This window comes from Schistocerca americana, chromosome 1, assembly GCF_021461395.2.
Source record: "Schistocerca americana isolate TAMUIC-IGC-003095 chromosome 1, iqSchAmer2.1, whole genome shotgun sequence".
In the NCBI taxonomy this organism is placed as follows: domain Eukaryota; kingdom Metazoa; phylum Arthropoda; class Insecta; order Orthoptera; family Acrididae; genus Schistocerca; species Schistocerca americana.
Window position 1 is genome coordinate 1,059,432,141 of NC_060119.1, and position 14,793 is coordinate 1,059,446,933.

At 45.0% G+C, this 14,793-nt stretch overlaps 1 protein-coding gene across 1 annotated transcript in view; it reads left to right on the forward strand.

Moving 5' to 3' along the window:
* The window catches only part of LOC124596297 (cytochrome P450 4c3), a 293,573-nt gene that overhangs the window by 142,490 nt on the left and 136,290 nt on the right, over positions 1-14,793 (forward strand). Inside the window, exon 9 of the mRNA XM_047135397.1 lies at positions 11,813-11,827. Coding sequence (XP_046991353.1) covers positions 11,813-11,827 — 15 coding nt within the window. The remainder of the gene's footprint in view (positions 1-11,812; positions 11,828-14,793) is intronic.

Consider the following 14,793-nt stretch of genomic DNA (forward strand, 5'->3'; position numbering starts at 1 on the left):
AGTGAGACAGGGTTGTAGCCTCTCCCCGATGTTATTCAATCTGTATATTGAGCAAGCAGTAAAGGAAACAAAAGAAAAATTCGGAGTAGGTATTAAAATTCATGGAGAAGAAGTAGAAACTTTGAGGTTTGCCGATGACATTGTAATTCTGTCAGAGACAGCAAAGGACTTGGAAGAGCAGTTGAACGGAATGGACAGTGTCTTGAAAGGAGGATATAAGATGAACATCAACAAAAGCAAAACGAGGATAATGGAATGTAGTCAAATTAAATTGGGTGATGCTGAGGGGATTAGATTAGGAAATGAGACACTTAAAGTAGTAAAGGAGTTTTGCTATTTAGGGAGTAAAGTAACTGATGATGGTCGAAGTAGAGAGGATATAAAATGTAGACTGGCAATGGCAAGGAAATCGTTTCTGAAGAAGAGAAATTTGTTAACATCGAGTATAGATTTAAGTGTCAGGAAGTCGTTTCTGAAAGTATTTGTGTGGAGTGTAGCCATGTATGGAAGTGAAACATGGGCGGTAACCAGTTTGACAAGAAGAGAATAGAAGCTTTCGAAATGTGGTGCTGCAGAAGAATGCTGAAGATAAGGTGGGTAGATCACGTAACTAATGAGGAGGTATTGAATAGGATTGGGGAGAAGAGAAGTTTGTGGCACAACTTGACTAGAAGAAGGGATCGGTTGGTAGGACATGTTTTGAGGCATCAAGGGATCACAAATTTAGCATTGGAGTGCAGCGTGGAGGGTAAAAATCGTAGAGGGAGACTGAGAGATGAATACACTAAGCAGATTCAGAAGGATGTAGGTTGCAGTAGGTACTGGGAGATGAAGAAGCTTGCACAGGATAGAGTAGCATGGAGAGCTGCATCAAACCAGTCTCAGGACTGAAGACCACAACAACACACAACGGCGCTGAAGCTACTTTTGTGTGTGTGCGTTTTCGCGCGCCAGGCAGCAGCATCCCAGGACGCTGCGGGTAAGCGGGGAGCTTTGAGTCAGGCATCGTTCCGCTGACGCAACAGCACGACTTCCTGGACGATAACTCGTTGCCTCGTCAGGCGGCGAGTCACTCGCACCACAAAGCAGCGCGCTTCGGCGATACGACTTTCCTCGCCTTATCGTCTCGCCCGCTGGATAGTGAGTCACAGTGCAGCTGGAACCGTCGTCGTCTGCTCTCACCGTAACACCTGTGAAGTTTCTTGTCATTATAATGTGTCTTATTGACCCTGGAAAGGGCAGTCGCAATGCTCGCTGCGAGGTGTATGCGTTTCTTTCCTTGTAACTATTCTAATTGCGAACGAGCTAATTGAGACGGAAGAAAGGAGGGAAGGTAGGTTCAGGTTTAACATGCCGTCGACGACATGGTCAGTAAGGACACAACTCGGATTGGGGGATCACGGGGAAGGAAACCGGTAGCGCCCTTTCAAAGGGAAATGATGAGAAACCTTAGTGAGGATCGCCAGACGGAGATCTGAACCCTCGCTCGCCGGAGTACGAGTCCATTGTGTTACAACAGTGCCAGCCAGCTCTATGGTTAATAAAATGGACTCGTATTCTTGAGAAGGTTGTATTTTAATCCATCCCCAGCCCATACAATTTGATTCTCCCAGGCTTCAATAAATCTGTTCACGTGGTGGTGTTTGACGCAGTGTTAAAAAAAATGGGTCTGAGCACTATGTGACTTAACTTCTGAGGTCATCAGTCCCCTAGAACTTAGAACTACTTAAACCTAACTAACCTAAGGACATCACACACATCCAAGCCCGAGGCAGGATTCGAACCTGCGACCGTAGCAGTCACGCGGCTCCGGACTGAACGCCTAGAACCGCGAGACCACTGCGGCCGGCGCAGTGTTAAAAGATTGAAGCTGTAGTTGCATCAGTCAGACCTGTACAGGTAGCAACCTGGTACAAAGATCCTTAATGTAGAAATATTTGCACATTAAAAGAAGGAAAAGCAATTGAGTAGCCCTCCAGTACAGAAACGGCGAAAATGCGTTGTAAGGGCCAATGACAAAATTTGCTAGGAGACCATAGACAGGGCCTGCTGTCCAATTAGAAACGTCTTCTTTCTAAGTGTACATGGCGCCTTTCGTTCAGAAAATGTGAGATTCTGAGTTACGTGTAATGTTTTAGTACAAGTGGCAAATGGGTGCCCGCTAGATTAGCATTTTTACATTGTTGATCATGATGATAGGATGAGGGTGGAACTCAACGCCGCAACATCAACAGACACACTCCGCAATCCGCTATTTAATGCATGGCGTAGGATATTTCTTGCCAATATTAGCGAGTTTCAGTTCTATTCCATTCGCGTATGGAACGAAAGAAAATTGATATCGTGCCCTAATATCCTCTAGCTTATTCTCTCGGTTCCTACGCGAGATATCGACGGAAGCAACAAAATTATTGCACATGTTTCTTCCAATAACGCTTAGCTGATAGGACTCGCGAGACCAACATTGTCTTTCTACAAAGATTCCCATCTAAGTTCTCAGGGCACCTCCATTACACTGTCATGATCTGTAGAGCCTTGTTATGACTTTAGCGGCGATTCTCTGAATTCCTCTAATGTTTACTGGCTCTACTACTTGTAAAGGACTCCAAACGCCTGGAACCGCGCGACCGCTACGGTCGCAGGTCCGAATCCTGCCTCGGGCATGGATGTGTGTGATGTCCTTAGGTTAGTTAGGTTTAAGTAGTTCTAAGTTCTAGGGGACTGATGACCTCAAATGTTAAGTTCGATAATGCTCAGAGCCATTTGAACCATTTTGACTCCAAACGCTGGAGCAGACACTTGGAATTGGTCGTACAAGTGCCTTGCACGGGGTTTCCTTTACATGTGCACAGCACTTATCCAGAATCCTCCTGACATTCACCGTCCCTACTATTCATTTCATGTGTTCGGCACCATTTATATCACTTCATAGTATTAGCCATATAAAGGCTTAGTCATTCCTTTTAATTCGTGAACGGTTCCAGGTATTGAAACGCGGTTTTTTGCAATTGATAGTATATTAGGGGCATGTAATATTTTGTGTGGATAATGCGCTGAACTCTGGCACCATCCGAGATATTTAAACAAGAGTGTTTTTTTTTCTAAATGTAACCTTATACTTTTCATAACTGCGATCAACGGCTCTTTGAAAGACAATAACAGTGGTATGGAGATTGTTGATATTGACTTTGAAACCTCTCGCAAAACAATCCAATGATCGTACTAAAGCACGAAAGCAATGAGGCCACAGTCAGCTACTGCGCTGTAAGTACCGCCAAGCAGAAACCTCGTGCCAGGCTCCGTCGTTATATGCAGCAAGACAGGCCTAAACTACTAAAATGTCCGCCCCCAGTAGCTGAGTGGTCAGCCCGACAGACCGTCAATCCTAAGGGCCCGGGTTCGATTCCCGCCTGGGTCGGAGATTTTCTCCGCTCAGGGACTGGGTGTTGTGTTGTCCTAATCATCATCATTTCATCACCATCGACGCGCAGGTCGCCGAAGTGGCGTCAACTCGAAAGACTTGCACCAGGCGAACGGTCTACCCGACGGGAGGCCCTAGCCACACGACGTTCACTGGTCATCGGGGCTCAATTCGAATCGGGACTCATCGCTCAAGACAATTTAATTCCATTCAATGAGATTCCAGGCCGAAGACTTCTCTGGAGACACCCCGGACAACGATGGGATACCATCCTGAGTGTCACTGGCCATACGGCTTGACAACCAGGAGTGATGGTCTACGGTGCCATTTCTTTTCATAACATGAACTCTTTGGTTGTCATCCACGGCACCCTTATAACACAGCGTTAGTTCGACGATATTCTAAGCCCCATTTTGCTGCCCTTCATGGTTTACATTTCAGCAAGATAATACCTGCCGCATACGACGAGAGTTTCTACTGCTCGTCTTCGTGCTTGCCAAACCCTACCTTGGCCAGCAAGGTTGCCGGATCTCTCCACAACTGAGAACGCTTAGAGAATTATAGGCAGGGCCTTCCAACCAACTCGGAATTTTGGCAATCTAACGCGCCAGTTGGAGAGAATTCGAAAAATTGTCCCTCAGGAGAAAATACAAATCTATCAATCAACGCCAAGCCGAATAACTGCTTGCATAAGGCCCAGACCTGGACCAACGCGTTCCTGACTTGTATTGTACTGTATGTTAACCGGGGATCTAGATACGACGGAGAGGCTCCGTCCCCGCCGCAGCCGCAGGGGTCCACAACCCCACAACAGACTACCACAGTCCACTTCACCTCTCCGCCGCCCCACACCAAACCCAGGGTTATTGTGCAGTTCGCCCCCGGTAGACCACCCAGGGAACGTCTCACATCAGACGAGTGTAACCCCTATGTTTTCGTGGTAGAGTAACAGTGGTGTACGCTTACGTGGAGAACTTGTTTTTGCACAGCAATCGCCGACATAGTGTAGATGAGGCGGAATAAGGGGAACCAGCCCGCATTCGCAGAGGCAGATGGAAAACCGCCTAAAAACCATCGACAGACTGGCCGGATCACCGGACCTCGACCCAAGTCCGCCGGGCGGATTCGTGCCGGGGGCCAGGCACTCCTTCCCACTCCGGAAAGCCGTGCGTGTTCCTGACTTACTCAATTTGTGAAGCTCTTTGTCTTGAACAAACAATCCAATTTTTCTGAAATTGCAATCATTTGTTTGTGTGCACTTGTACGTCACATCTAACGAGTTCTGTCCCATTCGGATAATTCCTTCGTGGTGTGTCACTTTTTTAAAAATTAAACTTACTTTCTGTTTTCACATTTCGACATGTTTCTTGATAACCTGGAGACAGTCAGTGGTAAACAGGGAGAGAGGTTCCACCAGGATATTCGAGAAATGGAGAAGAGATACCAAGGACGACGAACACTTCAATGATTGCAGATTATTGTTGGATGCTGTGCAAGGATTCTTGGGAAAAACACATGAAAAAAATCCAAGAGACAGACATTCGATACCAAATGAACAAGATTTTAGTGATGTGTTTATAAAGTGAACGGGAATGTTAAATTTGGTGTAAAAAGACTTAAAATACGTTTTATAATTCGTATACAAATCATGATCGTATAATTGTTTGAAGAAAATATGAGAATATTTCATTCTTGATTTGTCAAAAATCCTGATGTGATGCGGAAGAGCAAAACTCATTTTTCAAATCACTGGGATTGAAATACACTCCTGGAAATGGAAAAAAGAACACATTGACACCGGTGTGTCAGACCCACCGCGACAGCGTGGACGTGAACCGTATGCGCAGTTGACGGACTTTGAGCGAGGGCGTATAGTGGGCATGCGGGAGGCCGGGTGGACGTACCGCCGAATTGCTCAACACGTGGGGCGTGAGGTCTCCACAGTACATCGATGTTGTCGCCAGTGGTCGGCGGAAGGTGCACGTGCCCGTCGACCTGGCACCGGACCGCAGCGACGCACGGATGCACGCCAAGACCGTAGGATCCTACGCAGTGCCGTAGGGGACCGCACCGCCACTTCCCAGCAAATTAGGGACACTGTTGCTCCTGGGGTATCGGCGAGGACCATTCGCAACCGTCTCCATGAAGCTGGGCTACGGTCCCGCACACCGTTAGGCCGTCTTCCGCTCACGCCCCAACATCGTGCAACCCGCCTCCAGTGGTGTCGCGACAGGCGTGAATGGAAGGACGAATGGAGACGTGTCGTCTTCAGCGATGAGAGTCGCTTCTGCCTTGGTGCCAATGATGGTCGTATGCGTGTTTGGCGCCGTGCAGGTGAGCGCCACAATCAGGACTGCATACGACCGAGGCACACAGGGCCAACACCCGGCATCATGGTGTGGGGAGCGATCTCCTACACTGGCCGTACGCCACTAGTGATCGTCGAGGGGACACTGAATAGTGCACGGTACATCCAAACCGTCATCGAACCCATCGTTCTACCATTCCTAGACCGGCAAGGGAACTTGCTGTTCCAAGAGGACAATGTACGTCCGCATGTATCCCGTGCCACCCAACGTGCTCTAGAAGGTGTAAGTCAACTACCCTGGCCAGCAAGATCTCCGGATCTGTCCCCCATTGAGCATGTTTGGGACTGGATGAAGCGTCGTCTCACGCGGTCTGCACGTCCAGCACGAACGCTGGTCCAACTGAGGCGCCAGGTGGAAATGGCATGGCAAGCCGTTCCACAGGACTACATCCAGCATCTCTACGATCGTCTCCATGGGAGAATAGCAGCCTGCATTGCTGCGAAAGGTGGATATACACTGTACTAGTGCCGACATTGTGCATGCTCTGTTGCCTGTGTCTATGTGCCTGTGGTTCTGTCAGTGTGATCATGTGATGTATCTGACCCCAGGAATGTGTCAATAAAGTTTCCCCTTCCTGGGACAATGAATTCACGGTGTTCTTATTTCAATTTCCAGGAGTGTATTACGAATCGCTTTTGAAATGCAATACAGGTCTCATCAAGTTCTAATTTATAGACCGAGGTAATTATAACATGCCCAAAGTCAGTTAACTCGCGCCGTGGTGCCATGTTCACTACACAAGTCTATAATAGATTGCTTAGGTTACATATCGTCTACAATCGCTTCGTAATACGCAGCATGCGGGCGTTGTACATGGCAGATCTTCAAATGTAACACCGTGGGTTTTGGCCGCTTAGTTTCGAATTTCAGGATGATGCCATCGGTAAGATTACGACGAACTTGTTCTGTGTTCCTTGTCCAACTGAGACCATTATTTATATATAATCTACTCATTGTCGAAGGAGCGTTAAATGGTAGCATATTTACTTTCATGCCTTGTAGAATTTGATATAAACGTCTGTAAGCCAACCAGTTTGTTATGGATTCGAACTGTGAACTCGGTGTCAAAGCAAACAGTTCTGCTTTTGGCATCGAAGGTATGGTTCTCTGTTTTTGAAATCCAACTGCTGGCATCAGTGTACGCCACTGATAGACAGCAGATCCAAGCTAAAACTGTGACTTGTGATACCGAAACAAATATCTGAGTGTTGATGTGAACCGTAAAATGCTGCAGTTTTTCGTGAAACATCCAGAATCAAATCACTTAGAAAATTCGCTAGCAACTTCTTGGAGATATTTTAGTACTACTTTTATATGACGAAGTTGAAGCCGTTATTCTCTACAGAACAGATGGATTCTATGAAGTAATGCTCCGAGATCTGTGGGTGTGTTCATTAGCTCATCCTCTGTTGATGACGCCAGGGAGAAAATAAATGGCTGCTCTCTCTGAATATTACCGGATTCTTTGTATAGTAGTTGGAAGTTGATAACTTTGTACCTAATATCCACGGAACTTCTCACTGCTCTAAAAAGTTATTAGCGCCAGTATTTTACAATTGAATAATAGTGAGCCAGTTTCCAGCAGTCGACACGGAGGTATAATGTTGATATAGCAATAGAAGTTCCCATCAGAGCGTTTCGGTGTAAAATCAAGCGACATACATTCACATCACATAGGTTATACTCCTGCGCCAAAAGTGTCCTAGACAAAAACAATAAAGACGTCGTCTTAATATGTGTCTGTGTCACTGTTTGTGTGTGTGTGTGTGTGTGTGTGTGTGTGTGTGTGAGTGAGTGTGAGCGCAAAAGAAAGAGGTCAATGAGTTATGAAACAAATATTCTAAGATATTGAAACCAGCTCTACAGAATGTCCCAGGAGGAATGGTCACTTGCTCACTATTCACGCATAAGACAGGAACAATCATTCAAAGCAAAAAGATGTAGGAAGCATGAGCTCTATAATGCTAATCTTAAGAGCTTTCAGGATTTGTTCAGTAGAAAAGATGTGTTGACAACGAGGAACAGTGTTAAGCAGTTTCGAGTCCATGTTTACTGGAGCCATTTTTTTATTTTTTTGTCCATACTACCATCTCCCAAAACATGGAAGCAAAGAACTTGCAGCAAAAGAGTTTGTTTCACGGCGTCGAAGATGAACAAGTGCTCATAGCTCTTAAGATATGCATTTTAGAGCCCATGCCCACTATAGTCTTTTGCTTCGAGTGATGGTTTCTGTCTTATCCCTGAATATCCTGGGATGCCCTGTGTACAAGCGACAACAGACAGTCCAATATGAAATCAAGTCGTTTCTCTACAGCTGATGTAATGACCACAAACTCTGTACGACTCAGACTGAACAGAAAACTATGACCCAGAAGATCCAGCGATGTCTAGGCCCAAAGTTGATATCACAAAGCTTTCCATTACTGATGATGGTTTGTTTTTTTCAGAATCACGAGATCGAAGTCAGCGCAAGTCTAGAATCTATTATCCTCCCTTTAAGAATCTAAGTAAAGGATTCCTTTGAAAACTCCCTTATAATCTGTCTGCCAAAAAATCAAAAACTGGGCCTTGTGTACTTGTCTAAAATCACTCATTTGGCGCAATTTCCAAACTCATGCGTTAAGAGACAGATAACTGCAAGCGAGTAACAGTGACCAGTAGGTGATCGTGCCTTACCATTACAACAGAGGCAATGGCTTGCCGCAAAACCGTTCTTTTGCTGCAGCATCAGGCAGGTAGCAAAATCTCAGTGAAATGTACCTGCTGCCTCTGCGCCTTCAGCAAAGAAGAACTAGGACCTAGCCTTACTGTGAAAGCAGCACGAAACCATAAGCCTGGCGCTTGGGCCGTAGAACATTCGCAGATCAGCACTTCTGTGAATTATCAGCGGACCAGTGTTCCAGTGTAGTTCTGTATGGGTTCCTAAATGACTGTATATAAAGTGATTGTGACGAAATCAGAATCTGCGAGCAGCCTGTGTGACATAACTCTGTGCACATGTACTTCACGTTCACCGTTTCAATGTGCGACCGATGGCTTCTGTAACTAGTTGCCTTCTATTTGCCTTAATGCTTTCTCACAAGGTAGTCTCCTTCTCCTGGTCTGCCATCAAACAACATTATGTTCTCAACCTGAGTTCTTATTTCTTCATAAAACTTTCTTTCATATTTTGTGTCACCTCCAAGATACCAAAAAATAGTGGTAAACAGCCTGAATGAATAAAGCATCTTGACTGACTCATGGTGACCTTGTCGCGTTTAGTTGCTTCTACAGGCAGAGACTTGAAGTGCTAATCAAAAAGCTGCTCTGTGATAAGCTCAACAGTCGGTTCCCCTATGTCTGTTGTTTATAGCTGTCAAGTGCTTTGAACAAAACCTTTAAATCTCCGGAAACAGCACAGTACGTGATGCCCCGATTTCCATAATAGCTGTGAAGGAATTGTACACTGCAGTGTCTTCAGAAGCTGCAGTCATCAGGCTATTCATCAACTCAGAGTACAACCGTACCACAATCGCTCTTATTATGTGCTTTACACATTCCATAGGCCCTCAGTTTCATAGTTCCATAATGTATGTCGAATCGATTGATATTTTTTCATCTCCAAAAACTACAGTAAATGGACACTAATAATCATGCTTCAGAGTTCAAAGGAAAATAAACTGTCAAAAATGGATAGTTTAAGTCCGAATACAAATTGAAAGCTGACTTCATTTCCCACACAGCAAGGTGACATATGGCCTGCTCTCATAACTTCTATGAGAACCAAACACAAGTCAAGTCATCAGTGCGTTCCCTATTTGGACATAGTTGTGCGTGTACGCTACTACGTACTGAACAATCAGAAAACCAAATGCTCTTGTTGTCTGATTTGATCCATTATAAATGGTTCTGTAAGCCTGCGACAGTGAATACAATAGATTTGTTTGTAAATAACTCATCTGCCACCAGTCACGATTTTTTTCTTTTTTTTTTTTTTTTGCACGTCGCGTTTCGGGAAATGATTCCCATTTTCAAGTGCGTTTTTTGTGTTTGTTATGCCATTTCTATGTCATGCAAATATCCACATTAAAGAAGTGGCTTTAAAGTAGTGACGAGACGGTTATCTATACTCTGACCTCAGATAAAAAGTAAATGTAAACGCGGTCCACAGACCCAGGTGGGCCATCGCGTCCGACCGACCGCCGGTTCATCCTCCGCGAATGTTTCGATGCGATGCAGTATGGCGCGGTGTGCGGCCGGCCCATTACTCTTCCGACCACTGGCATTTTTCGTGACACGGAGCCACTACTACTGGATCAAGTAGCTTCTCAATTAGCATTACGGGGCTGAGGGTACTCCGTTCCAGTCCTCCCAGCAAACGAAAACCTCTGGCAAGTACCGCCAGTCGAAGCCTGGTCGTCCACGTGGTAGTCGGTTACACTGACCACTGAGCCACAGAGGTGATATCAGTCCTCAGAATGTTTTTCAGAAATTAGTGACAACTTCGTTAGCTCTCTCATGTTCTGTCCTCAAAGTGTTTTTGGAAAAGCATTGACATTTTTGCGGTTAAACTGCCTCTAGAAACTGTCAGATGTCGCTGATCGCGGAACAGTTCTTTGATTATAAATGGCTGTTGGGTGTTCAGTGAATCTAAACTGAGTTCTTCTGACTTCAGATATAAAATTTACACCATAATGCGACCTTGTTCGCTTCTAGGCCGTAATGCTGAGTCTCCTCTGGATACTAACAAACAAAGATTTGTGTATAAAATATTGGTTTGGTACGTAGGTTCGAAGCATTTATCCATGAGTTTAATAAACACAACAGTTACACATAACAGAGACTTTTGCCATCAATAATATATTGTCCTTCATTATTTATAGCAGTCTACCAATGCTGGGTGACTTTTCGATTCCGCGACTGTAGAAGTCACGTGGTTTTGAGGCGAAGAAGTCGTCGAGCCATGTTCGGAGCGCATTTTCATCCGGAGGGGAAGTTCCTGGAAGGTTGTTCGGTAGAGAGCGCAAAAGGTAAAAATCTGAGGGCGCAAGAACAGGTGAATGACTTCCCAACTCAACTCCTGTGTAGTGCTTTTTGTCAGTGTAGCAGAAAGCGGACTGGCGTTATCGAAGGTTAGCATCACTTCACGCAGTCTTCCTGGTCGTTATTCTTGGACTGTGTCTGCAAGACGTCTCAGTTGTTGAGAATAAATGTCAGCAGTGACTGTTACACCTCGAGGAAACAATTCGCAGTACACCACACCGTCGCTGTTCCACCAGATGCAAAACATTATCATTTGTGGATGTGCACAGCTCAGGTACAGAGAGTTGCTGCACTGTTTGGGCACAGTCATTCCTTTATTTTCCTTAAGTTATCAGAAAGACACCATTTCTCGTCACCAGTAACGATACGGGATATGTACTGTCGACGTTGTTCACGAGCCAGTTGATGAAGAGCAAGCAGAGATGCTCACATGTCCATCCGCTGATTTTTGTGATTTTGGATTAAAGCAAACAGTACCCATACACCCAAGTTTTGAATGCCGCACGATGGTATAATGATCACAGTTCATCACATTTGTCAGTTATCGAGTACAGTGAAGCGGTTGGTTGTGGATTAATGAGTCAGACGATCTTCATCCAACCCCTAAGGTCTTCCTGAACGTGGATGGCACTAATGTCAAAACGTTCCTCCCTAAAACGTCTTTGACTGCCAGTGGAGGAGAAACAGTGAAGCACAGATGCTAATCGCAGAACTGTAAGCCAGTGTCTGAGTTACGCTCCAAACCTTTACACAATGTTGTTGGTGATCCGTCTGGAGAATGGGAATGTTAAGTTCAGCATCTATTTCGACGTTTTCCTCACGCCTGAAGAGACTGACAGCCAACACCAACTAGCCAGAAAACACTCTCTCGAAGACGGAAGGCTAAAGAACTCTGGAACTGCCCAGACTCGCCGTTATCTGTTTACATTCGCGTAACGCAGGAAAATAACCATTTCTTACAAGGGGTCGACCTGCACCAGATAAAAGCGGTTGTTCACAGATTCCGTGGGATATGGTATGGTTAGCAGCAGTCCGGGTGGTAGCCACTAGAAATGATCGTGTGCTTTGTCAACCGCGCAATAACCTTGGGTTTGGTGTGGGGGCGTCGGTGGGGTGAGTGGCCTGCTGTAGCCTGTTGTGGAGCTGTGAACCACTGAGGGCTACGTTGGGGACGAAGCCTCTCCGTCGTTTCTGGGTCCCCAGTGCAATACATACATGCATAACATCTACAGAACACCTCCACCACAGATGTCAGCATTGACATCTCACGTCATCACAGCCAACGCAGAACGTCGCATTTCAGAGCCATCGAACACCGAATATAAAAAGGACCTATGAGTCACACAGATCAACAAAGTGAATGCAGTTACATTAAAACAGTTGCTCTTAATAGCGGTAATGATCCTATAATAACAGACAAACTCCGCAACAAAATTAAAACAAAATGGTTCAAATGGCTCTGAGCACTATGGGACTTAACTGCTGTGGTCATCAGTCCCCTAGAACTTAGAACTACTTAAACCTAACTAACCTAAGGACATCACACACATCCATGCCTGAGGCAGGATTCGAACCTGCGACCGTAGCGGTCACGCGGTTCCAGACTGAAGCGCCTTTAACCGCACGGCCATTAAAACAAAAGCAACAGTTCATACAAAAGTTCATACAGCATTCAATCAAAAGCAATCCACGCCTAAATATATTCTTATCCCATACACAGGCCCAACAAACTGCAAACTTTTAAAAAAGAAAACTATGAATATCAGCTACTCTACTAATAGTAAATTGCAGCAAAAAGTTTAAATCTTTCCAAGGCCCCCTACAGTAAGTTAGGAATATACAAGATCCAATGTGATTCGTTCCCAAAATTCTACTTTGGCCACGTAGGCAAAAGTTTCGAGATTAGGTACAAAAAAAAAAAACCTTGATGCCCTAACGTTTGGAAACTAAAACACATCTACATTTCCAGCTCACATTGCAGAAGAAAATCATTAAGTGAGAAACGTTGAGAACAACATGGAAATATTACATTTAGCTGAAAAAGAGGCCACTATGAATCCGTTAGAGGAAACAGAAATAAACACACACAAAAACACTTCCCCTGATACGCTATGTGATCAAAAGTATCCGGAAACCTGGCTGAAAATAACTCACAAGTTGGTGGCACCCTCAATCGGTAATGCTGGAATTCAATATGCCTTAGCCTCGATGACAGCTTCCACTCTCGCAGGCATACGTTCAATCACGTGCTGGAAGGTTTCTTGGGGAATGGCAGCCCATTCTTCACGGAGTGGTGCACTGAGGAGAGGTATCGATGTCAGTCGGTGAGGCCTGGCACGAAGTCGGCGTTCCAAAACATCCCAAAGGCGTACTATAGAATTCAGGTCAGGACTCTGTGCAGGCCAGTCCATTACAGGGGTGTTATTGTCGTGTAACCACTCCGCCACCGGCAGTGCATTGAGAGCAGATGCTCGATCGTGTTAGAAAATGCAATCGCCATCGCCGAATTGCTCTTCAACAGTGTAAAGCAAGAAGGTGCTTAAAACATCAGTGTAGTACTGTGCTGTGATGGTGCCACGCAAAACAACCTGCAAGCCCCCTCCATGAAAAATACGACCACGCCATAACATCATCGCCTCCGATCTACACACGCAGGCAGATGACGTTCACTGGGCACTCACCATACCCATAACCTGCCAACGGTTCGCCACATTGTGTACCGTGATTCATCACTCCACACAACGTTTTTCCACTGTTCCATCGTCCTATGTTTACGCTCCTTACACCAAGCGAGGCGTCGTTTGGCATTTACCGGCGCGATGTATAGCTCATGAGGAGCCGCTCGACCACGAAATCCAAGTTTTCTCACCTCCCGTCTAACTGTCATGGTACTTGCAGTGGATCCTGATGGAGTTTGGAATTCCTGTGCGATGGTCTGGATGGATGTCTGCCTATTACACATTACGACCGTCTTCAACTTCGGCGGTCTCTGTCAGACAACAGACGAGGTCGGCCTGTACGCTTTTGTGCTGTACGTGTTCCTTCACGTTTCCACTTCACCATTCCAACGGAAACAGTGGACCTAGGGATGTTTAGGAGTGTGAAAATCTCGAGTACAGACGTATGACACAAGTGACACCCAATCACCTGATCAAGTTCGAATTTCTTGAGTTCCGCCGATGTCTAATAACTACTGACGCCGCTGTTATGGAGTACCTGACAGTAGGGTGGCAGCACAATTCACCTAATATGAAAAATGTATGTTTTTGGGGGTGTCCGGATACTTTTGATCACATAGTGTAGTATCCTTACGTCAACTGAGTCTCCATACTCCAATACAAACCAAGTTTGTACACCCGTGTGCAGATCAGATAAGTAATCTTACAATATTGTGCGATGAGATCGTGAATAAACCGTAAGGTGATAAACCGTAAAAATTCGGAACTGGTAACAGCACTTTTTGAATAAAGTAACGTAAAACTGATTTGAGGCTGTTTGCTGTACACCATCAACTCGGATAATATCTTTGAACAACTTCCAAAATTCTGTCCGTGTAGTACAGGTTCATACTGTGTCACGTTATGGCTTGATACAAATTTCCCACTTTTGAAGTGCTGAGAAATTATTCATAACAGTGATTCGTTCTCAATTTCCTGCGACTTGTTTCGAAGGCATCTCACACGACTGATAAAATGATGAAGATCAATATTTTAGGTGATAATTTTTTACGAAAACTCAGTTTTTTTTTTAAGTTACATGTTGTCTTTAACTACAAGGATTTTTTCATAACCCATTATGTATCACTTTTATTTAGTTTCATAAATCTGAAATCGAGTAGTAGTAATATTGGCTATACTATTCTTTAGAACTACAAACAGGGACGTTATCTAGAGTTATATTTCTTTTTTATGTATGCATAATATCTCCTCGAATGTCAATGAGCTGCATTCGTCAGTCTCTCTCAGGTGACAGTGAGTAAGT